The sequence below is a fragment of the Podarcis filfolensis genome (genome assembly GCF_964270895.1).
Source record: "Podarcis filfolensis genome assembly, chromosome: 13".
NCBI lineage: Eukaryota > Metazoa > Chordata > Lepidosauria > Squamata > Lacertidae > Podarcis > Podarcis filfolensis.
The window spans coordinates 19,960,770-19,986,241 of NC_139615.1; the positions used below are offsets into that span (position 1 = coordinate 19,960,770).

At 45.6% G+C, this 25,472-nt stretch overlaps 1 protein-coding gene across 8 annotated transcripts; it reads left to right on the forward strand.

Annotated features, from left to right (window-relative positions):
• Nucleotides 1–342: 342 nt before the first annotated feature.
• On the forward strand, nt 343–24,739 carry CD19 (CD19 molecule). 8 transcript variants are annotated; one of them, XM_083580249.1, is made up of 18 exons: nt 343–388; nt 757–892; nt 4,930–5,179; nt 6,237–6,346; nt 8,313–8,612; nt 9,995–10,102; nt 11,268–11,313; nt 13,254–13,330; nt 14,581–14,691; nt 17,116–17,172; nt 17,785–17,844; nt 20,604–20,681; nt 20,767–20,835; nt 21,600–21,668; nt 22,092–22,160; nt 22,276–22,365; nt 22,960–23,040; nt 23,476–24,739. In XM_083580249.1, exons 2-18 carry the CDS (start codon nt 883–885, stop codon nt 23,556–23,558), a joined length of 1,668 nt encoding a protein of 555 aa, XP_083436375.1. In that variant the 5' UTR covers nt 343–388; nt 757–882; the 3' UTR covers nt 23,559–24,739. The 8 variants fall into 8 exon arrangements, with proteins under 8 accessions (XP_083436375.1, XP_083436377.1, XP_083436376.1 ...); XM_083580251.1 differs by lacking the exons at nt 343–388; nt 757–892 and adding an exon at nt 1,890–2,095 and having other exon boundaries at nt 4,930–5,175; nt 6,236–6,346; nt 20,604–20,666; XM_083580250.1 differs by lacking the exons at nt 343–388; nt 757–892 and adding an exon at nt 1,890–2,095 and having other exon boundaries at nt 5,096–5,175; nt 6,236–6,346.
• The last annotated feature ends 733 nt before the right edge of the window (nt 24,740–25,472 follow it).

Here is a 25,472-nt window from a genome sequence, read left to right on the forward strand (position 1 = left end):
GCCCTACAAAAAAACCCCTAAAGTTGGGCCTCACTTCTTCAAATTGGGCCACCACTGGCTAGCCCTGAGTCTCATAGTTGCTGGGCCTGAGTTTCCCTGCTCTTGCATGAAGTCTTGGGTTTCCAATTTTGGGAGAGGGGAGACTGCGGCGCTGGGGAGATGGCAGGCTGGTGAGGCGCCCTAAATTTAGAGGCCCAAGTTGCCCTGCCCTCGCATGAAGTATTGGGTTTGCAATTTTGGGAGAGGGGAGGTTGCCTGCTGGGGAGCAGGCAGGATGGCGAGTCCCCCTAGATTTAGAGGCCCTAGGATTCAGCTTACTTAGCCTATACATAAATCTGGCACTGGCTATATAAATAGCTCCTCCTTCACGGCCTGGGCAGGCCATCAAGTTTGTTTGTTTTTACAAAAGTTATTTTAAACATTTTTTCAATTCATTATACCGGTACTTGACTAGAGAAACGCATTGGCAAATTCAGAAATGTGTGAATTTCGAAGAATGGTTATGTTTCGGTTCTTGTATTGTTTCAGAAAGTATGAATGAGGGAGGCTTGCCATAAAGTGTGAACTGAACACAATTTCTCCCCCATCCCTACACCAGAATGGAAGTACAATGCAATGGGGAGTCTGATAGTGACTGCCCCCTGCCCAAGGGCCAACTACCACCATCAGCCCTTTAGGAAGGAGTCTTATGACTTGCTTTATGTTGATTGTGTTTTGCATGTTCTTAGTTGTTTGCTGGTTTGCTTTGTTTTGCAGTGGCACTGATGTTACCGCTCAGGACTGCCGTGGCCTATTTTGGCACTTGAGGCGAAACAGGAAGTGCAACCCATTTGCCACCTCAATCGTGCATTTTTATCTTGTGAACTGCCCTGAGACCTTTGGATGAAGAGCAGTATATAAATCTAATTTTTAAAATCTTACACATTGTTATAGGAATTCAAATAATAATAATACTAAATTTTTATTTGTAACCTGTCTTCGCTGGCCAAAGCCGGGCTCAGAGCGGCTAACAACAGGTAAAAATAGCATAGTGTACATAAAATCACACAGTCAATTAATTAAAATACATTCTAGAATCAATTCAGAATCAAATTAATGGGTTAGAGTTCTATGAATGTTACAGAAGGAGAGAGAGCGTCAGACTGTGCCCTGGCCAAAGGCCTGGCGGAACAGCACTGTCTTGCAGGTCCTGCGAAAAGATGTCAAGTCCCACAGGGCCCTAGTCTCTTGTGACAGAGCATTCCACTAGATCAGGGCCACAGCCGAAAAAGCTCTGGCTCTGGTCAGGGCAAATCTAACCTCCCTGTGGCCTGGGATCTCCAAGATGTTTTTATTTGAAGTCTGTAAGGTCCTCTGTGGGACATACCCGGAGAGGCAGTCCCGTAGGTACGAGGGTTCTAGGCCGTATAGGGCTTTAAAGGTTAAAACCAGCACCTTAAACTTGATCCTGTATATTTGCTTCTCAATATTCTCTGGCTGGCCTCTGTTATTTTCTCCTACCGATAGAGAACCTACATAAGGACTGTATACGGGCTCCTGGATACCCCATAAGGGGAAAAGGAGCAGTAAGGAGCAGTTTTTTTCTTACAACACACATCGTTCAGCAAAATGTCTTAGGGAGACCCTGGTATGCTATGTAAGCAGCAACATTTTCTTTATCTAGTGTTTATCTAGCTCCAACTCCTGGCGTTAGGGTGGAGGCCCTGCTGCTCTTTCTGGTGCCTCTTTTTTTTCATCTTGCCACATCCTTCACAAATGTTTTGTTTTGCTTTTTAAAACAAAAGCAGTCCTACAATGCAGGGCCTTCTGTTGCTCCTCTTGAGGGAGAAGGTGGCTCTTTGTCTCTCCCCTCCCTCCTTCTCCTCCTCACCCTGCTGGTGCTGCCATTCTTGGCTTCCCCACCCCAATTATTTGTTTCGTTTTAACTGTTGCTTTTGCGGCAGCAGAAATAGACTCTCCTCTCCCCCTCCTTCCTGCCTCGCTTGTGAGAAAGGGACAAGGAGGACATCCTTCCGTGGAGTGAGGCCTTCTGGGCGAGGAGAAAAGGGCCTGTGACACTGCTGCTTGAAGCTCCGGTTTGTTATAAGAATTTAAAGTCTCAAATATATAAATTAAATGTTCATAAAATTACAAGACAAACACATACATAAGTATATAAACCACGTTTCTGAAATAGTACAGGAAAGCAATCCTGAAGCCGTTTTGACTCTCCCAAATTGACCTCAAATGTTTCTCCTCTGCAAGGAGGAAGGAAATAGGAAAGCCTCTCTCTTTAGGGTGTCTTTGTGTATGAATAGGGAGAGCCTGTGACTGGATTCAAGGAATTAAAGTATTTACCATCACAAAAGAATGGCCGGGCTGCCCAAGTAAAGCAATCAGAGACCATTGTCAGGTATCCTGGCAGACAGGATTTCTGTTGTAGACTGCCTCCTTCTGTGATGTATGTATGATGTTTTTGGGGGTAGTCTTGAGCTATAGGGTGGGCAATTTCAAAACTCTATATAAGGGCTTGCGCACCATTGTTCTGGGACCCTCCTGCCTCCTGCATGTGGTTGTGAGCACCCTGTTGCAACAGTTTAATATGGATCAGGCTTACTAGCTGCTTTGCTTCTCAATATTATCTGGTTGGCCTCTGTTATTTTCTCCTACTGATAGGGAACCCACTTAAGGACTCTATACGGGCTCTTGGATACCCCTTAAGGGAAAAGGAGCAGGTTTTTTCTACATCAGCTTGAAATACGTTACAAATCTAAAGTCTCTGGAAATTTAAACTGTTAGCTTATTTTCAGCAAGACTTTTAGCTGGTTCAGCTGGCAGGCAGGTGGCCCAGCAGCGAGGCAAGTAAAGAGGGCGTCAGTTTTGTTTTGTTCGGGGTTTTTTTAAAACAATTTGCACCCCCTGCTCTTATTCCCTGAGACAATGGTCTCATTCTATCTCATGACTGGCCCTGCGACAGTGTGCAAAACTCACAAATACCCACCATTTCGGAGGTGAAAATAGTGAGGAGCTTGTAGCATCTCAGTTGTCATAGAAAAGACCAGACCAGGGAGCTCCTGCCAAAAGTTCCCGAATATTTCTTTCATCGCCACCACCAGTAATAGTAACAAATCACCTTTTGTCACCTTCATTTTTGTTTGGTTTCAGCAAGTTACATTGCGAACTGCCTCAGATATCTAGGGGTAGATAAAGTGTAATTATAAATTGTGGAAAGAAAGAAAGAAAGAAAGAAAGAAAGAAAGAAAGAAAGAAAGAAAGAAAGAACCCTGGAACAAGCGGTCTAATGCTGAAGCTTCTCTTCTTAGTTGCTTCTGTGCTTTACATAGTCTCCCCGCCCTTCCTTTCCTCGGCCCTCAGGGGAGCCTGGTGGGAACTTCATGCTCCAGGGACCCCCTTTTCTGCCAAAGCAGCTAGTCATCAAACTACCGCCCCTTTGGGGCTGCCTGTTGGGCCTCACTCTGCCTGGCTGCCCAGGGGGATGGATCGGTGTGCAAGTGGGGCTGGCTGCAGGGAGGCAATGGTGCCTGCTCTGCGTTACCTGTTTTTGCTGTGGTTCAGTTGGTTGGGAGCAGCCACTGGAGTGCCGGGAGAGCTAACCGATGTTGTCCAGGCCACAGGTGGGTCCCGCAGATGGGAGAGGATGGTGGAAGGCAAGATACCAAGGTTGATGGGGATGGATTTCAGATATAGCGGTGGGCGGGCAGGCGAGGACCACCAAGGTAGCAGTAACAAAGAGTGCCTCTGAGGATGTGCAGAATGCTGTTTCCTGACCACAGCCGGTAGCATCTGGGAACAGTAAGCAGGCAAGCTTCCAGCTGGTAACTGGAAAGGTCCATGGCACCTGAATTTGCTTGTTTTCATCATCCTTTCCTTTGCTGTTGCGTCTTCCAAATTGAAAGCCTGTGTCATTTATTTAAATCTGCGCTATGTGGCACCTAGAAAAGCCTTAGGTGATCGTTGTCACCATTTATCACGGGAAGGCTTCAGATCAGAGATTCTGCTGAAGCAAGTAATCAGCTGTGCGGAGCTGTGATATTGCTCATGAGGCTGGGAAAGGGAAAGTTGACACGGCTTGATGTTTGCCAGCATGGGCAACAGAGGCGAGAGGAGAAGGTATTGTTGGTCCTGGGAATGTGCCTTCATACTCTGTGGCTGGGAGATGGGTCCCTAAAGCCCTGCCTAGTGCCGTGAAAACAGTCTTGGGTACTCAGAGGTCTCTTTCTAGACACCTTGGCTTTCAGAGGCGAGGCAGGAGGCAATCAGGGAGAGGGCCTGTTGCGATGTTGGCATCTTGCTCATGAAACACCCAGCCAAGAAGTCTACCTGGTACCTTCACTGCTGAGTTTTAGGTGGGAGGTTAAGGCCTTGCCATTTGCCTGAACTCTGATTCACTTAATGAGCTTGAATGAAAGGTTGGACGATGATGACACAGGTGGCACAGGGCTGGCCCAAAACATTTCATTGCCTGAGACTAAGCAGTAAATGGTTCCTCTGCCTCCACCACCTCTCTGCCCAAGTCAAGGCCAACCAAGCTTAAAATTCTACAAGCCCCTCTCCCTGCCGGTAAAGATCACAACAAATTAAATAACTAACCATTTGCTGCTTTTTCATGTCACTCAGAACCAGCTGCCTGAGACAGCCACCTCACTCTCTCTACCTGGCCCTAAATGCTACTTTACCAGCTGTTTCTTTTCCTATTTAAATGACTGTTTTGCTTGTTGTTTTATTGCTGCTTTAAGATTTTTAAGAATTAATTTTCACTGTCTTAAAAGCTTGCTGCTGCCATGCGTGTTTTAGCTGGCTGTATATTAAAGATGGTGGTTGTTTGCTCAAACTGTACGCTTATCACTTTGGAAACGTTTTAAGTTGAAAAGTATGTAAGAAAGGAATAACCAAAAATGAAATGCTTGATGTTTTCCTCCCAAATCCCAGAGACCCAGGCGGTTCTTCTGCCCTGCACTTTTAACCACACACTGGCTTCTGACGATTTGAATCTGACTTGGCTTGGTCCGTCTGGGAAGGAACTCTCGTATGTGCATGTCAAGTATAACCACTCAGAGGCAAATCTGGGTGAAAAGTGGCGTCTGTTCCTTTACAGCATCTCCAGGCGAGATGGCATATGGTTTACCTGCAGCTGGAATGGCATCTCAGGAAAGAACCACACACTCACATGGACAGGTGAGTAGGTATGGTGAGGGGAAATTAAACTGAGTTTGCATATTGTCTTTTTGGTGCCTACTGAAGACCTTCCTCTACCAATAAGCCTTTTAAACAGAGATCTTTCCCAGTCTATATCTGAATTGGAATGGTTTTTAGATACAGTGGTATTTTAAGTGTTTTATCATGGTGCATTTGCTGCCCTGGGGTGCTTTGGGAGGAAGTTGTGGGATATTAAATCAATCAATCAATTAATAATCAATACTGCTACTAATAATAATGGCAAACCAACCTAACTTGCACTTTCTGAAACAATTCATGAACTGAAACACAACCTTCCTTTGAAATTTACACTTCTCAGAATATCACAATACTTTTCTCCAGCCAAGTATTGAGAAGTGTGCATTAAAATGCATGCATTAGTGAAAACAGCATTAAAATTTGCATTATGTTTGGGGATATTGCTTTGCAAAAAATGTGTGTGTTAAGAGAAATTTGCTGGTGAGGATTTTTTTTTAAAAAAATGTATTTTTTTGTGATGTGGAAATATGGACAACTGAATTTAAGACTGGCAGAATGAGAAACTGAGAGAAACCGAAACTGGCAGATTCACTCATCTCTACCGGTGAACAGTTAAGATGGCGGTAAAAAGCAGAAGCCAAACTCTACAGATACTATTATTATTACCATCGCTGCCACCACTGTAATTTGGAGGACGCATTCACATATATGTTGCTCTAAGAACTGCCAGGCCCCCATGGCTGACAAACAGCGCAAAAGTCTGTACCTGCTACAGTTGCTCATTTACTTGGCACAGAACCCCTGAATGCTATGCTGGAGAAACTAGTACAGTTGGAGGTTATGTGACACACAATCACACTACACGGAGGGAGGGGAGCTGCAGCCCTCTAGACAACGTGGTGTTGGGACCTGTAACTGGAAGCAAGATGGGCTGGTTCAGCCGGAATGAGCACAGCATAATGTGGGGGGTGGGAGGTGGGGTAGACAAGGGTAGGCAGGGCAGATTGTCTGGGCTGAGAAACAATGGGCTGGGTTGCTCATCTGGGTCTGTTTACTACAGGTGATGATGATGATGGTGATAAAGACCCTGAGGACATTGAAGAGGAAGTGAAAGACAGCATGAGAGATGCTGGTTCGGGTAGTAACAGCAGCTTTTATTCACCACAAGCCTGTGAGATCACATCCAAGTTGTATTTCTACATTTCACTAGGAAATTGGGTGAGGGGTGGATTACTCCTTCCCCCACCTCATAAAGGCCTGGTGGGCTGTGGCTAAACTACACCTACATTTGTGGGGAAGGACTTCCGGGACTGTACGTTTTTAGGCTTTTTTCTGTTTGGTTCCTGGTAGTTTTACTGAGGATTTGGGGTGTGGGTGTGTTTGTGAATGTGCTTTTTAATGACAAAATTCTGGGTCCAAGATCAGTGGGCGTAGGGACGGGAGAGCCAATTGGTGGGGTAGAATCCAAGGGCTCGGATAGGGCTGCTCCGTGGGGAAGGTGGGGGAGAACTGGGGGAACTGACCCACACCCCCTGGGCTTTGGGGGGACTCTGCAACTGGCACTGGTGGCCATGGCTAGCAGCCTCACTCCCTGGCTGGCCCTTCTGCCTCCTTCGCACCTGACTAATCTCTCAACCACCTTCCCTTTTGGAGCAAGGGAGGCAGGAGAGAGACAGAGGAATGGCAGAGGTGGGAGAGGAGTGGTGAATACAACACCAATACAGCAGGTTGTATCCACCTAAGTTCTACTCCTCTGAAAATCAATACCACTGAAATCAATAGATCTAAGGTAGTTATTACATATACCTCACCCAACTGACTGGTTTGCCCCAGCTACTCTGGGTGCCTTCCAACCTAATAGCAAGACAGGAAAACATCAAACATAAAAAGCTTCCCAATGCAGGGCTGCTTTCAGATGTTTTGGGAAAGTCCTATAGTTGCTTATCTCCTTGACGTTTGATGGGAGGGGGTTCCACAGGGCAGGCACCACTACGGAGGTGGTCCTCTGCCTGGTCCCCTGTAACTTCACTCCTTGTAGTGAGGGAACTGCCAGAAGGCCCTCGGAGCTGGACCTTAGTATACAAATAGCAGACAGGTCTTACAGAGCCTGCTCCATTAAAAGTCCACGAGTACTTGGTAACTGTCAGGGAACTGCCATCGGCTCAGAGGCGAGAGATAGAGGGGCAGGTGTGTTACAGGGAGCCTCTGAAAATCTTGCGAAGCAGTTCCTCTTCCGGCGAGGAGGGAAGCCCCGCCTCCAGTGGGGAAGAGGTGCAAGGACCAGAGGATGCTAGTAAGAGCCTTAACACCGCGCCTGAGCAAGGAGGGAGGTGACGAAACTTTTATGTTGGGGGAGGTACAAAAACAGACCACTCCCGGATTCTGCTAGCGATTGAGCCAGACATGAACTTGTGACGCTCTTCACTGTAAATAGTTTGCACCAAAATAAAGCCTGTAAAAGACAGGTCGGAATCCTGCCTGGTTACTCTTGAGCAACCGCAGCAGCATCTGACAGTAACCCTTCAAATTAAGGGCAAAAAGCTGGTGGGCGAGGTGTGACAGGGAGGAAAGTTTTTGCCTGGCACCTTTCAATGGGTCAATATTAACTTCAGTGAGAGTGGATAGGAAGCAGTTAGTGTGTAGCTTGCTCTGTCAGTTCCTTCTCAGCTCTGGACCAAGGAAGGCCCCATGGCTCACCATGTAGCTCCACATCCCATTGGAATTTGGGAGTCCCCACCCCCACCCCGCTCAAAGACTCAGATGGTTTTCTTCCTGACAGCAGTGGCACCCAGGGCCTTGCATTCCTTTGATCGGTCCTTGCAAGCCTAATAGCAGACGTGCCGCTGTGTGGCTCTCTCCCGAAGTTTCACAAGCTGGTGTTGGGTAATGCAGGATGCTTTTCAGCTGAAGGATTTTGCAAAACTCAGGATGATGGCATCTGGGCAGACATATTCAGTTGACATATTGCTTCCTTTAAAATGTATCACTAAGGCTTACCCCTCTGCATCATTTTTTTTTTTTTAGCCAGAATTTTAAAATCATTTTGGAAATTTTGGAAAACATCAGCTGTTAAAAAAATATTTAAAAATTGCAGAAAACTGTGTTTCAGCTCAACTTCTCACTACCCTCTTCCGTAGGGCGCCAGGCTGACTCCCCACATCCTACAAATGGTATGGAATCTTTTCCTTGTGATGCCCCAATACCCAGGAACTGGACCAATGGGACTCTCCTCTGGATTCAGTACGATTCAATGGGCAAAAAGACTGTGCTGGTGACCGTGTCGCTATGGCGCTCCATCACTAACCACTTGCTGTTGATGAGGACCAATGACATCATTCTGATGCTGCCATCGGTGACATCCACAGATGCTGGGAACTACACCTGTCAGTGGAAGGGTCAGGCCCGCCATTTTCAGCTGGAGGTGGCAGCAAAGCCAGGTGGGCAAAGGCAAACAGGGGGACAAGTTTGTATGCATTTGAAATGTGGATCGTCTTTGCAAAGTCCAAATCTCCAGTTTCAGATCCGAAATGTTTCCAAATTTTAATTTTTTCCAGTGCAATGTTGATGAAGTTTTTAAAAATAAACACCACTATGGAATATTTACTTTGAAATATGGGGGCGGCGGGATCTATATACATACACACACACATACATAAACAAATAGGAAGCCTCAAAGGGCTCGCCCACACTTCCCTTTTGTCCCATGAGTTCTTCAGTTTGTCCTGTGATTTCCAGCCATGGGTCCGAGAGGTTTTTCTTTCGTCCCACCACTTCCCCCAGGAAAACTCTGTTTACTGCTGAATGTCAATCAAATGTCAATCTGCAGAAAACCCAATTGATGTTTGTTCTGATTCAGCAGTAAACAGTGAGTTTTCCTGGGGGAAGTGGCAGGACAAAAGAAAAACGTCTCGGACCCATGCCTGGAAATCACGGGACAAACCCAAGCGTGGATGAGCCCCAAGTTCTACAGTGGGAAAAGTTCTGCAACCAAAATAAATAATAATTCCATATTTGCAACTTAAGGTAAAGGTAAAGGGACCCCTGACCATTAGGTCCAGTCATGACCGACTCTGGGGTTGCGGTGCTCATCTCGCTTTATTGGCCGAGGGAGCCGGCCTACAGCTTCCGGGTCATGTGGCCAGCATGACTAAGCCGCTTCTGGCGAACCAGGGAAGCACACGGAAACGCCGTTTACCTTCCCGCCCAAGTGGTACCTATTTATCTACTTGCACTTTGACGTGCTTTTGAACTGCTAGGTTGGCAGGAGCAGGGACCGAACAACGGGAGCTCACCCCATCGCGGAGATTCGAACCGCCGACCTTCTGATCGGCACGTCCTAGGCTCTGTGGTTTAACCCACAGCGCCACCCGCATCCCTTATTTGCACACTTACTAGTTAACAAACCCTTCTTCCCTCTGGTGTGCACAGCAATGTGCCGTTGTGACTTGAAACATAGTGGTGGGACAGGGGGAATGGCATTGCTGCGTTTTAGTCATTGATGCTTCCTGCAACACATGTATGTATTACCTAATAACAGAGTAAGCCTGCTTCATGCTTCAGAAATACCGTATTTCCTTGAATGTAATGTGCACCTTTTTGGACAGATTATGTCACGAAAATTAGGGTGCACATTAGATTTGATGGTGCATTAGATTCACGTAAATACGGTATTGGTTCTATCCATCTACAGATTTAAACTGGCAGTTGAATCAATTGAAACTCGTAGGATGAATAGCTAAAATTGAGTTGCAGCCATAATAAAGACATGCATATAAATAGAGATTCCAGTTAATTGTTTTATTTCTTCTTCCCCCACAAGCTGCTTGGCTACAATTAGGAGCCCAACACTGGATAATCTGGACTGCGGCCTTGGTACATATGATTGCCTGCCTTGGTTGCCTTTTCTGTTTCCTGTGGCTCCGGCGAGGTAAGTACAGGAACAAAGGCAAGATCAAGCACAGAAGTGGGTAGCCAAATTCTTCTGGCAACTCATCTTCCTGGTCTTGTAGCTTAACAGTAATTCTTCTGATGTAAATACATATTCTGCCCTTTTAAGCAGCATGTTAACCCAACAATAACTTCATGCTGAGAGGGTTTGCCCTGGAAAGGGGCTGAGGAACTAAATGTGGAATGGTTGCTGTGGCAGGTGTCATTACAATGAGCAACTTGTAAAAGGATTGTGTGGTGGCGGATTGTGATATACGACTCTTGTGTGATTGTTAATATTCTGTTGATCTGAAATGAAATTTGAATTGTCTTTTTTTAAAAAACAACAACAACAACATAATAGAGCAAGAATGGGGAGCCTGCCCCCATGTCTCCAAACCTCCCTTGTCTGTCCAGCCTCTTCCTAACAACAACACACATCCCCTCCTTTCTCTAGGCCCTATTGAGTTTCCTCTAGTCTTTTTTGGCCCCTGAAAATGATTCTTGTGCTCCCCAGATTTATCGTTTTAAAATAAATAAACTATTGAGCACTCTTACATGTCCCTCACTGTATTCTCCCAATTCTGTTTGTTTGTTTGTTTAAAAAACGTTTTTACTGACTGATCCCATAAACCCATTACTGTGATGCCAAAGGTTTTTTTATGGCTCCCCTCCCTGATTTGTCTATTTTCTTAAATAATCTTCTCCTCCTCCTCCTCCTCCTCCTCCTCCTCCTCCTCCTCCTTCTTCTTCTTCTTCTTCTTCTTCTTCTTCTTCTTCTTCTTCTTCTTCTTCTTCTTCAACTGAATTTAGTGATTAATAATACAGTGATTTAAAACACTGTAGAATTATGTGACAGGAAAGTGTTTTGCAAGACAGCATTGAGAAAGGGCGCTAACCATAGGTTAACACAGTCCTCAAGCCAAAAAAAGTTAGGCACCTCTGGTACAACACTTACACTGTTTATTAGCAGCCTAAAACTAGTAGCTCCCTTTGAATAATATTTGCAAACAGCAGTTCAGCTACAGTAAAATAAGAGCTCTCCTGTGACAACCCAGGTATTTAGCCTATCTGATGTTATTAATGTAGACCAATATGTCACAGTGGCTGCACGGGAAAGGATTTTTTAAATTTTATGTGTTCCCCTTCTATCCTTCTCATTTCAGCCGTTCATGTTCGTAGGCAGATGAAGCTGAAGGGTCCTGTCCGGAGGTAAGTAGTGGTGTAGGGAAGAGTGCAAGAGCATTAGTAGGCAGACCATGGGTAATAAATAACCTTTGGAGGGAGAATCTGGGAGGGTGGTCTCTCTCCCCACAAGACAGCACTGGAGAAGAGGGGATCTCTGGATAACCCCTCTGGAACCAGAGGTGGGATGTGGGGTATGGGAAGAATAAATGAGGGCTGGATTAAGACCTTTAGAGGCTCCAAACCCTGAAAAAATTATGGTGCTCCCCTGTGTTATTCAAAATGAAAGCAAATACTAAACCATAAAATAAAAAATTAAAACAAAACAAAACATACATTGCAACACATGGCAGGATCTGATTTCATCGCATCATTTCCATCTACTTTAGAAGGGTGCCCCCTGGTTTAGGTTGGGATAAGTCATAAAAAGAGAACAGGGAAACAGGGAAAGAGTATGTAAGTGGAGTGTAAGGAAGTCTAACAAAGTTCTGTTTTCTCGCATGAGGACTACTTCAATGTTTTATTGAAATATAAAATGTCAATTTCTATTTAAAAAAACACAAAAAACACCAAATTTATTTTGTGTGTCTGTGTGTGTGTGTGTGTGTGTGTGTGTGTGTGTGTGTGTCCCTGCTTTGCTGGTACCCTAAATGCATGGCTAGGCTACTAAGGTTACCATATTTTTATGTAAGGTTACCAGATTTTTTTCAATGAATCTGAGGACACTTTTCAACTTCAATGGATTTTCTATGGGGACTGATTTGTAAATCCAGGGGAAACGGGGACGTCTGGTAGCCTTAGCCTAGGGCTTATCCACACTTGCATTTACTCAACTCTTTCTAGGCCTGATCTGTGATTTAAAGCTCCTTGTTCGAGCGCCCTTTTTGTTGTTGTTGTTGCTCTGGAGCAAATGGATGTTTGCTCCGAGTTTCAAAGAGCAGGGAAAATGCGGGGCAAAAACAAACAAAGACACAAAATGCCCAAACACAGAGCGTTAAAACACAGAGTTCTGCCTGGAAAGAGCGGAGTAAAAAGATAAGTGTGAAGAAGTCCTTAGTCTGCCTATTGGATAATCTGGTACTGGACTAAGCATCTCTGGGAAGCTGGGATGGGAGGTGGCAAATTCTGTCTGAGGTTAATGGGCATTTGAAACCTTGGGTGCATCTCTTGCATTGGCTGTGGTGCCACCTACTTGCAGATATATTTTTATTCTGGGCCTTTTCCTTACCCATCAACAGACTTTCCAAGGTCCAGTAGTTCCGTCTGGTAATTGTAGACTCCAGACTTAATATGTTGTGTTTGTTTCAGGGGTAGCTTTGGAAGGTTAATGTTTATTACAGTGGGACCTCAGGTTAAGAACTTAATTTGTTCTGGAGGTCCATTCTTAACCTGAAACTATTCTTAACCTGAGGTACCACTTTAGCTAATGGGGCCTCCTGCTACACGATTTCTATTCTCCTCCTGAAGCAAAGTTCTTAACCTGAGGTACTATTTCTGGGTTAGCGGAGTCTGTAACCTGAAGCGTCTGAAACCCAAGGTACTATACTTCACTTGCTTCAGCGTGTGAAAGCCAGCTGTGCTGCATTTGGGGACCCTTTTGCTCATTCTGCTATGTGGGGGCTCTGGACATTTGCCCTGAGCCCTACCCTGATGGTACCACGGCCACGTCCAGCCATTTTTGCCACCAGATGTTCCACTGGGCTCTCCATGGGATGATCAGACTTCCATGGGGATCTCAGCTGCATTCCTAGCACATTGATGGTGGTACCCAACAATCTTTTCCAAGTGAAGTTCGCAGAATCTGGCATGAAGCCTGTGTTGTCAGTTTATCTATTTACTGCATGTTCGTGGTTTTAAAAAAATAATATATATATCCTGCCTTTGGGCCCAATAAGGATTTTCGAGGCAACATGCATTGAATTCATAGTTTGGTGTCGTTCATTATTTTACTGTTCTGTGGTTTCTAGAAGGTATTTCTGTGCCAAGAGGAACAGGCCACGTGCTTCCAATGGGGTTCTGGTGGGACCCTCAGCAAATGAAGATGGTGAGTTAATGAATTAATGACTTACTACCCTAACCCCGCCCCCTTCATTCCTTGAGCTTCTGGGCAGGAATCTGTCTTCTTGTGAGGGAAAGCAGAAGTGGCGCCAGGTTCCAGAACAACATTCTTTGACTTTTTTATCATTGTTTATTTATTTTTCCAATACAAAGTTATAAAAATCCATATATATCTCCATATATAGAGATTTCTCCGAATCTCATGACTTCCACCACCCCCCAGAGCTCCATTTTAAACAATTAAAACTGCATCTGCTTCCAAACTCTTAACTCTTATATCAATCCATATTGTCCATGGTAATGGTTACACTACAAGTGAAATAAAAATCCTGCCAGTGTTTCCATCTGCTTAAAGTGGTCTCTTAGATAACTTATAATCCCCCCCCATTCTTTTGTAAAAATTTTGTCCTCTTGGTTCCTGAGTTTTCCAGTCAGCTTTGCCATTTCGGCATAGTGCAACAGCTTGGTTTGCCAATCCTCTCTGGTAGGGACTTTGTCTTCTTTCCATCTCTGGGCTAGGAGCATCTGAGCGGCTGTTGTTCTGTACATAAAAAGTCTTTTCTGGTCCTTTGGGGTGTCTTTGACTTATTTATTAATTAACTATTGCTACTACTGTTGAAGGGACGTGGGTGGCGCTGTGGGTTAAAACACAGAGCCTAGGACTTGCCGATCAGAAGGTCGGCGGTTCGAATCCCCGCAACGGGGTGAGCTCCCGTTGCTCGGTCCCTGCTCCTGCCAACCTAGCAGTTCGAAAGCACATCAAAATGCAAGTAGATAAATAGGTACCGCTCTGGCGGGAAGGTAAACGGTGTTTCCGTGTGCTGCTCTGGTTCGCCAGAAGCGGCTTAGTCATGCTGGCCACATGACCCAGAAGCTGTACGCCGGCTCCCTCGGCCAATAAAGCGAGATGAGCGCCGCAACCCCAGAGTCGGTCACGACTGGACCTAATGGTCAGGGGCCCCTTTACCTTACTACTGTTGAAAGACCTGGTTTACCCAGAGATGGCCAGGTATAGCAATTGAGAAACTGGTGGTACCCTAAACTAACAGTTTTATTATGGCCAAAAACTTTTGTTCACAAGAGTCTGCTTCAATTGAGATTGATGTGCATTATGTTAGTCTTGGGAGGAGGTAGCAGGCTTTACATGGCTACCTCTGTAAGTTGTCACCTAGGTGGGTGGGTGGATGGGAATTGTATCTAGATGGAGCATGTGTTTTTACCCTCACCCTCCCACAGTCTGTGAGCAGGTGGATGCCTACGAGAATGTGTTGCCAGACGGGGGTCCAAGGCGTAGCTGTCAGCTGCTTCAGAAAGGAAAGATCCTACCCAATACCACCAACATGGAAGGTATGTTTGGGGCGGGGGAAGAGGTGGAAGGTTGTTTGTAGTTAGAGGAGAAACAGAATTATGAAGGAGGAGTGAACATTTGCATAAAGTGCATAGATCATGGAATGGCTATTAGGGGATGGGGAAATCATTTAGTTCCGTTCATAGCTGCATGAGAATCTACCTAACCTGCACTCTCTGAAACAACACATAAACCAGAATGCAGTATATGAGGTTTGAAATATGCATTTCTCTAAATTTTGTGGTAAAGTCCCCAACTAAACAAATGTGTGCAAAATATATGTATTAGAGGAAAGAAGACATCAAGATGCATATATTTGTGAAAAATGTGTATATTAGGAAAAATGCACACTAAATTACTAATGAATTTACAGGAGGGCTTTTAAAAAGGAAATTCACAAACTGATGCAGAAGTGCAGCAAAATGAGCCTAAGACTGGAAAAAAGGGAAAACAAAATCAACAGATTTGTTCATTCCTGGTGGTGATACTGAATAACATCACAGGGCAAATCTAAAAGTGTTGTTTACAATCGGAATTTATTTCCCCCTTGATTAAAGAATGTACTTTTGTGACTGTACTAAATTGCCCTTCACCAACTTAGTGAATATTTAGACTACATGCTCTCATCAACCCTCTAGGATGATCTAAAGGCACAAAAATGCATTCTTTAATCAAGGGAGGAATGGTTATGTTTTGATTTGCATAATGTTTCAGAAAGTGCAGGCTTGATAGACTTGGGTGTAAATGCATAGTGAATCAAATTTCTCCTAACTGTGAGTCGAAGTCAGAACACAGGAGACAGAATAGGAGCCAAATTACACTGAAGCCTGATACGGGTTTTCTTCAGTTACGCATAAAGTAGGGATGGGAGATCAGGGGGTGGGGTCTTATTTAAAGCAGAAAATGTTTGTGCATGCAGGGGATTCTCATGGGGCCAAAATGACAAGAGGGGAGGGTTCAGCACCTCCCACCCACATACCCCATTCGTGCTTCAAATCCCACATCAGTGCTTGACGTCTGATTGGAGCAAATGTATTTTTTAAAGAAACAGGCCTGCCACCATCATGCATAATTTGGTACACTGGGTTCAGGGCGTGAAGCTAGCGTCACTAAGGTCACTGCAAGGAGTTCAAGCATAGCAGGAGCGAAACAAATGGAGGTGTTTTCAGACAGGAGGCTTAAACAGAAATGGCTCCAAGCATGAGGCCATCTGAGGTGGAAGATTTGGGTGCCATTAAATAGGGCAGAATGGTGCAGGCAGATGTGGTCTGCAGAGCATCGTATACTCAAATCTTCTCATGAGCCCCTTTGAAATGAACATTGTCATTCACTTGTTAGATGTGTTCTGGAGGTTTTTGAACATTTACATGCAAATTTCCTGTAACTGCGAGGGAAAAGTACAGCCATAGTTACTGCAAGTGTGAAAAAAACCCACCTGTGGGAGGCCTTCTCAAAATGCAGAAGTTTTAGCACAGGAAACACATAGAACCGTTTGAAGAGAAAGGAAAAGGACCCACTTCCTCCTCATTTAAGATGAAGATTGCGTGGTGAGCATCTTGCCTCTGCCTGTAGTGTGCAAGGGGCAGGACATAGAGGCTTTGCACATACACAATACACAGTTTGGGAAAAGAGCCAGCCCACAGCAGCACCAAGCTGAGCTCTTGGTGGCAGTGGTGGCAGTGTGCACAGCAAGCTCTACATGCTGCCCCAAAGTGGGGCACAATGCATGGCTGCACAACTGGCCCCAGCAGCTTGAGGCTGTTACACAGCATCCCACAGCTGTGATGCTGTGTTGCTCACTTTCACATTCAGAGCACAGTTTTGCAAGGGGGTGGTTGTGGGTGGAAGAGGGAAGGAACTTTGGTCCATTTCACAGAAATAGCAGATGATGCAGTAACCTTCCTCCTGGACTGTTCTGCTTCATACAATCTCATGGCTGAATGAATGCCCGTCAGGGAGGAAAACCCTGCACACATATAATTAGCACAATGGGGGGGGGGAGCTAATGCTAGAGCTCTTCTCCCTGTCAGGCTAGTTGTCTATGTGCAGGGATGTTGTCCCCCCACTCCCACTTAATCAGATTTAATAATGCAATCCCCCACTTGCAATTTGAAGTGGCACACTTGAGGAACAGGTTTTTACCACCTCATCCAAGCCTTTGTCTTACCATGCTGGCGAAGCAGCATCCAACAGTATTGAAACCTACCCATCACCCAGTGTCATCAGTTAATTGGCAGGTGGCCATTATTTGGAAGAAATAGTTTTGCAGGCTGAGACTGGCCTGCAGACTGGAGATTACTTACCTGTCCTAAACATTTATGGAGTCAACTAGAAGAGTGCAGTGATTTCAGACCAGTAAGATGAGTAGAGTAATATCGGTTTTTATGTACATCTCTCTCTCTCGCCCTCCTCTCACTCACCAGATGAAGATGAAGAAGAATATGAACATCCAGACAGTGAAATAGAGCTCAAGTCAGATGGTAAGTGGTGTGGGGGCATTGGGATGAACTTGTGTGACTGCCATGCATTGCGGTCAACTGGGTGCCCAACAAACCCTTTGCTGATTAACTCAGATGGGCTGAATAAATATGGCAGAGGCTACAGGTGGCTTATTTACTATGTGCCTGGTAGGAAACAGCATGTTGTTTGAGAGGAACAGCATAAGAGGATGGAAAAAGCATAGGGGCTGCTACAGATCCACATCCTTCTGCACTTGCCGTGACACACACAGGGAGAGTGCAGGTTGTAGGCATGGGTATGGAACTCAGAAACAGCATAGACCCCCGAACCTGTTTGTGACACCCACTTAGCTATAACAGGTCCCCCATATGCTGCACTGTATTGGGGAACTTGGTCCAGTTAGAACGTATGACGCACAACCCAAAGAAGCAGAGGAGTCACAGTCACCGAGTGACTGATGGTTGCTGGGTGCTGTGTGACTGGAAGCAAAGTGGGCTGGTGGAGTGGGAGAAAGCACAGCATAAAATTTGGGAGAACAGAATATAAATTGGGGTATGGAAGAGAACAGGGCACAGTAGGCAGAGAGAATGGATGGGCCTAGTCATCCAATTTTTTTTTTTTTTTTGCTTCAGATGATGACAACTACGAGAACACCCAGGAAGAAGTGAAACAGGGAGATGCGGCTTTGAACGGTAAACATTCCTTTCCTTACTTTCGACTCATCAGTCTCCCACATTTTATGAGCAAATGGAGATAACCGAAACCTTTCAGCATCTCAGGGAGGTGAGGAGGACTCTCTGTACAGCTGCCCAAGCATGCTGGCCTTTGTTAGAGCAGGCGACGGAGACTGTAGTGATTTGTAGAGTTGCTTCATAACGTAATGGAGTTTTATTGAGAATTAGGAGGGTGTGTGTGGGTGGGTGAGAGAGAGAGAGAGAAATGCCCAGTGAGGAAGACCTGGAATAAACGAATCCTGGATTTCAGAGGAGGGAAAGCAGACTGATCGCAGGAGCACTACCTTGGGAGTCCTTTCTCAGTGCAGAGGAAACCATATCTCCCTGCATGGGCAGCTCATTCTGGACTGTAACAGGCAGGAGGAGGGTCATGGCCTGGGCGAAAAGGGGATTGATTTGGGAAAGGCCCAGATGGGCTGCAGAGGCCTGGTGGGCTGCAGTGGCAGAGGAAGGAGGTTGCGGGGGGTGCGGGATGCCCCGGGTGTCATCACTGGGGGGGGGGGGTTTGACAAAATAACAAAAATATCAGTTAATAATAATAATAATAATAAGGCTCATGAAAACTTTTTAGTTCAGTCAACAATGCAGCAAAATACAGCTGGCACTGGGCGCCGCACTGCGGAGCCAGCACTTACCACGGGGCCTGCAGCGTGCCCGAGCCACGAGTCTCTCTTGCGAGTGACGTAGTAGCTTAGGCTCCTGCAGGCTCCACACTGCCTGAAATAGCAGCGTGGAGCTTGCGTCTGCCCTCTGCCTCTCCCTCAGCTGCACCACAGCTGAGGAAGAGGCTGCGGAGAGGCCCCGCTCCCATGGGCTGCTCACCCCACCCCCGGCTGCAGGCCGCACGGGCCGGACCCGGCACCCAAGCGGCTAGCTACACCGCTGGTGGGCAGGATTAGTTAGAGGTCCAGTCCCCATATCTGATCTAATAATAATAATAATTTATAATAATACTGATTTATTATTTATACCCACCCATCTGACTAGGTTTCCCAGGACTTTGAGTTGGGGGCTGTGTGTTGGTGACTGTGTGAGGTCAAATTTCCCTTCTGTATAAAGATGTGGAATGGGCTAGAATGGGTGGGCTACTGTGCATTTCCACAGTTCAGGAGAAATATATCTCTCTAATATATCTATCAAGCAATTGCATCCAGCCCCCCCGCACCCAAATACAATGGTTCCAAATAGATAATTCTCACTATAAAGATATTGAGTGTTAGTGAGATGCCTGTAACGACAAAATGAGTCCACTAACAGTATGTGAACCACAGCAACCCCGTAGGCCTTGTTTCATAAACTGCCCTATAATAAATCAGACCTTCAGCCTACCTCAGCCTTTGCCGTAACACAGAGGCAGAGCATTCGCTTCCCAAGCAGAAGGCCCTGGGTTCAATCTCCAAGCAAGGCTGGGGGAGACCCCCTGCATGAAACACTGCCAACCAGTGTAGATAATACTGAACTAGATGGACCAATGGTCTGACTCAATGTAAGGCAGCTTCCTATGTTCTTGTTCCAGCTTAGTCCCCTGCAGATGGTTAGGACTTCACCTTCCATCAGTTGGCCAGTGATGGGGGATGTAGTCTAAAACATCTGAAGGTCAACAGGTTGACAAAAGCTGGTGTATCCCTGGACACGGCAGTGTGACAGTGCAACGGCACTTTCCCTCCTGCCGCTGGCCCGCCCTCACTTAAATATAGTGCACCCACCTCACAGAACACCAATTCCACGAATTCCCACAAACTACCCCAGATTGTCTTGTGGGGGACTTGTGTGAGGGGAAAATTTGGAGTCTCAGGCAGGATTTGATCAAATAAACAAAGATTTTATTTAACAAAGGAAGTTTATGGCATAAGTGGGTAAAACATAGGATACTTCAGATTATAATGTTACTTCACTTCAGTGCTTTCTCAGTTGTTGCACAGCTGTTGCCGCTTAATACTTTGGTTCTTAAACAAGGTGGTACTTCCTGTCAATTACATACCCCTTAGACAACCCTACTCCTGAAGTACTCCAAGTAACAGACTCAAGGGATCACCACACCCCTCTTAACTGGTTTGGGAGTCTTCTCTTTTCGTAGAAGAATCTCTCCCCTCCTGACTGGAATGAGACCTAAGTAGACTGTATCTTTCCAGCTTCTACTTCTCCTGGCTTACCCTCAGTCTCCCAGTTAATTCCTGGCCTGTTACTCTTACAGGACACCACACACTGTCCTTCACCCTAAGATCAGAGACTACTTTCTCTAGCTTGTGATATATTCCTCAGAGTGGATGTTTCTATCCAGAACCAACTCTCTCTCCTCTCACTCCCTATTTCCCTCCCTCCCTCCCAACCTATTCTCCCAACCTACAAACTGTCTCTCAAAATCTTCTCCTTTTTAACTCCCCCTCCTAGAACCCCGGCCAACCATAAACTGCCATTCGTTAACCATGTGCTAGCAGGGAAAAGGAAAAAGAAAACACTTGGTGAACCAACCTACCCAGCAAAAATAAACTTTTCCATCACATGCAGCAGCTAGCAGAAGCTCCCCAGGCTCTCGAGAAGAGGTTCTTCCTAGACATGTTGCTGTCTTGGGAGTCTCTTTAAAGTGAAGGTTTCAGCAACTGAACCTGGGGGTTTCTGCATGCGACACATGTGTGCTGTCCGCCACTGAGCTATGGTTCTCCTTTCCCCACGTTCCAGACTTGATTAAGCAACAGCTGCTGTTCTTCCATCCACAGATCTATCGCTTTATGAAAACAGAAAGGACGAGACCAAGTCCGGCTCCCAGAAGTGGGACTCAGGTATTTGGAAGTGCGGTGAGCTATCCGTGTGGGGTGAGGGGTGGGTCATGTCAGTCTGTTTACCTGATCTTCTCACCAACGGCTTGCTTGTGACCCACAGCTGACCCATTGTATGCAAACAATACTCAGCAGTCCGTGAAGAACCTGGTCCAAGATCCACTTGCTGAAGGTGCGGGATCTGGGTGTGGAAGCAGAGACAGGGGCAGCCAGCTCACAAACACACGTGTGTGTGTGTGTGTGTGTGTGTGTGTGTGTGTGTGTGAATGAAAAAGAAGACCAACTGTTTAGAAAATCCAGTATCCTTCATTCAAGACACACTCTTCCTTAAAGGAGGCCGTCTGTACAGTTCCGGAATTATTCAATATATTGATCAGAACCTGGAAATATTGGGGCTGAAGCTGGAACCTTCCAAATGCAAAGCAGAGTCTCTAATCTGCTGCTGAGTTTTGAACAGCTTTGTTTCTTAATTTCAGAAGTGTAAGGATAAACTGAGCTGTAACTCAAAATGTGTTGGGGAATAAAGGAGAGCGGAACAACCACACTTCCCTTGTAACTGTGTAATCTGGGAAGTCGGTGCTAACAGAATTTTGCTGAGAAATGTGGAAGGGCACATGACTGCTGCAGTAGCATTTCCTCCATTGACTCAGCAGACTGCTTTTGTGGTTGATTACTGCTTGCCATGGCCACCCCTTTTAGCCATCTTCCCTGTAGTAACTGGAATCCAAGTGATACCAGCAAATTGCCATGGGGACACTATGAACCGTCTCCCTTCCCTTCCTTTCTAGCATGGCTGTTGCCCTGAGTAAAAGCTGCCTGGGAGGATTTGGAGAGTTTGCCCCATAAAAATAACACCCTCAGTACATTTGCAACCACAACCCACTGCCATTCAATTCCTCTGGTGATGTTCAGTCTTTCTGTGTTTCCCCCTCACAGATAGTGAAAACTATGAGAACTTGGAAGAAGAGGTTTCTGTTTCCCCTGGTGCAGCCCGACTTATAGCAGGTACTGGATAGGAGCTTGGAGAGGGCAAAGAATCAAGACCCTCTTTCCTGAATCCTCCAAATCATCATCATCATCATCATCATCATCATCATCATCATCTAATATTATTATTAATAATAATAATAATAATAATAATAATAATAATAATAATAATTTGTATCCTGCCCTCCCCGGCCAAGACTGGGCTCAGAGCAGCTAACATCATAAAAACAACACAATAAGCATAAAAACACACATCAATTAATTAAAATACATCTTCATACATTGTTTGGGGACTACATAGCCCCAGTTCAGACAGAGTGTAGCAATTCCAAATGGGGCTTGATCAATGCTGAATACATGGGCACAATGACTGTGTAACAATACTTCTGTAGAGGCAACCTGATATGACACTGGCCTTTGGTATCTCTCTCTGTCCCCCAGACTTACGCAGGCAGCTGGCCCTGGACCCCCATGTGGACAAGCAGGATGGATGCAGTGAGACATCTACAGGTAAACATTAAAAAAACAGTTGCTCCTGCTAGTTAAACTCCAACTCTGTTTAGCTGCCATCCTACTTGGCATAATTTATTCAGTCCCGCTTGTGACATTTCTGCTGCCCCTTCAGGCTCCCAGTCCTATGAAGAGATGAATGGGTCCTTGTGCCCCACTTCAAGCAAGCTTCTCCACCTTCATTCCAACATAAGCAACGAGGAAGGTGAGTGCCATTTCCAATAATGCCCCGGGATGCTCCAATGATATTATCTGGGCCGCTGTGGGAAATTCAAAATGCTGATTCACAGTCACATGCCACCCAACCCTGGCAGGCATCAATGCCAATGGGACAGAACTCATGTGAGCAAATTAAGAGGGAAATAGAATCTAGCAGTTTGGAAAGAAAAACTCCCAGGATCTCCAGACAGGGTTAGCATCAGGGGTAGGAGAGCTGATGCCCATGTTTTCCAGCTTTGTTCTTTCATGTATTCAATGCTGTTGGTCAGCAGACGTTAGGAACGACCTCTGAGGACTGTCCCTCCAAGCGAAATGGGAGATGCCATTTTCTAATCCCCATTATACCAGTTGATTAGAGCGGCTGGGCACATGACGGGAAGAAATCCAGCAGGTCAAGTTTTCCTAATCATTCTCCTTATAAATTAGGGAAAGCTACATCTATTGGGTTTTTTTATAGTCAGTCTTTTAAAAAATGTTTGGCCAACAGTGAGGCCAATTATCCTTAGTCCCATAGGCGCCTGTTTAAGGAACTGGAATTCAGGGTCGCTTCATCTCTGACCAGCCCCCCTGCTCCTTGCAGATGCTGATTCCTATGAAAATATGGAGAGCCCCAACAGTGTCAGTTCACGGAAGGAAGGCAACATGGATTCATGTGGAGAAGGTAGGTGGATGGGAGTAGAGGATTGTGCTCTAGGAGAGTTGGGACACTTTCACGAGGCATTGCCCATGCACTTTCAAGCTTCTCTTTCCATCCACAGGTCTAGAAGCTTGTATTTATATAAAGGGTGTTTTTTTCCAGCCAGAACTCACTGTAACTCAGTTCCGGCACCTCTCAGGTGGGCGCCATAGCCATTATAAGAAAACAAGGGAGGTGTTCATGGTGAGTTCTGGCACCTCTTTTTCTAGAAAAATAGCATTGTGTGTGTGCGCGCACGCACACACACACACTCTTAAATAGAAGTTGAGACTCTCAAACTGATGACTTCAATAATAGCAACTTCTACGTTTGCACAGAATTCATACAAGAAGTCCTGCTCAGATTTAGACCAGGACCCAGGATTTATCTAACCTCTGCTTTCCTTTGTTTCTTTCACAGGCACTGCCTTTGGTCTCCCACGGCAACATCACTCCATACCTTTCGGGGTTGATCTTAGAGGGGGGATGCTGTGCTCAGACTAGAACGAGCCAAGGCGTTGGGGAGGCAGGCTCAGGAGCTTGAACCTTCGGCAATTCCTTTCCTCTCTCAGCCAGGACGCAATGTTTCTACCCAGAAACTGGGACCACACAAACTATTCCTCTCGTCTTGGCACTCCGGATCCTCTTGGAGCAGAGGAGTGAGGGGTGCTTCCAGAATGCTAGAAGAGGGGGTCCAGAGATCGGATTCCAGAGTTTGATCTCCAGGACTAGGAGCAGTATGGAGTCCTACACATCTGAAATGGAAGCAGAAAGACTGAGCTGGAGATATGCAAGCACGTTTTTTTTAAGAGTTGAAAGTAAAGAGAGGCCATTTCTAGCGGAAGAAACAAACCTTTCTTTTGTTCCACAATTATTACCTCCAGCCACACTTTAAAACAATACAAAAGCTGATTTTGTGGGTGTTCTAGAGTGGTTAGGCTGATGTGGGTCTGCACACACTGATTTTTAGCTAGCTGTAGATATTTCCTCAGAGAATCAAGCTCTGGCGCAATTGGTCCTTCTTTCCAGAAGCCAGTTGTACAAAGTCCTGACTGTTAAGCATTTGTGACAATCATGAAGGTACCTCCTTCCTTTCAACCCAACTGGCTGTGCAGAGTGCTGATTGGCTGACCCCTACAATGATTACAAAACCACACTCTCCTACCCTTGTCAAGCTGTCCAGTGCATCATCTGTTTCAGACTTGGTGTATTGGTCAGGAATAGTCTAACATTTCAAAACCCTGTAAGCAGTGCCTATCCACATGGCTCCATTTTTTATTATTATTGCACACTATTACAATGGATGTTGCCCCAGAGCAGAAAAAAAGACACTGCTACCTATATAGGTAGTTCCACCAGAGCAGAAAACAAGAAATTGTCACCTATATCTGAATGTAGCCTTCCATGGACAAAAGTAGAACATGCACATACAGTGAGCAACCTCTCTTTCAAACCACCTTCAGCTCTGGGGCGGGGGCACACACAATTGTTTGTTTCTAGCCTTTATTCACCATTGATTTCATTGTGAGTTGGTGTATACTTGTATTTTCATAGGGGGAAAGGTAGGCATTGTCGGGGGTGGGTACTTTGTGTCTCACACAATGTGTGTGTCTCCCCAGCCTACCATCTTACTTTGCCATTTCTCCTGCTGCCATATCCTGTAAAATAAAACTGAAATTCTATAAACAACTCCAGTATTGTGGGCTCTCTGTTGCTTCCCACATCTGTTTTTCCTAATGTAAAACAGCCCGGCTCCTGAGGTTTTTTCTTTGCCCTTGAACAGGAAGAGGGAAAGAAGGAGCTCATAATTCTGTTTTGCTCTTACAACACACGAAAAAGAAGACAACAATTCCCTTGAAAATGTACAAAGTCATTTCCCTTGCCTGCATTAAACAGCTGAGATGAGAGGGAGGGCTTTCCAGGACAAAGCTTGCTACTTCTGAAGAGGTAGCACCTCTAATACAGGGCCAGCCCACCTATGAGGCAAAATGAGGCAACCACCTCAGGTGGCAGGATCCACAGGAGGCAGTGATAAATTAAAACAGTTGCTGCCACCATTGAAGCCAGACAAGTACTCAAGGAGCCCCACTGATGCAGGGAAAGGCCTGGGGGTCTCTCAAAATTTGGAAGCTGGCAGTGCTTGTGCTGTTGTTTCTTTTAAAAAGATAAAACAAAATGGAGACTGACAGGGAGTTGCACATGGTCACTGCTCTCCTGCTATGGTATGCTATAAGCATGACAGCAACAAAGAGGCTGGTGGCACCTTAAAAACGAAAGAAATTGGTTGTGCATCAGGCCTATGCTGAGTTGCAGATATGGTGGGGGTGGATACCAAACAGTGAGGTAAGAAGGAAATGAAATGCAGAAAAGTGCAGACAGTGACAAGTATCTTATTAACACCAGCCTGTTAATGTAATT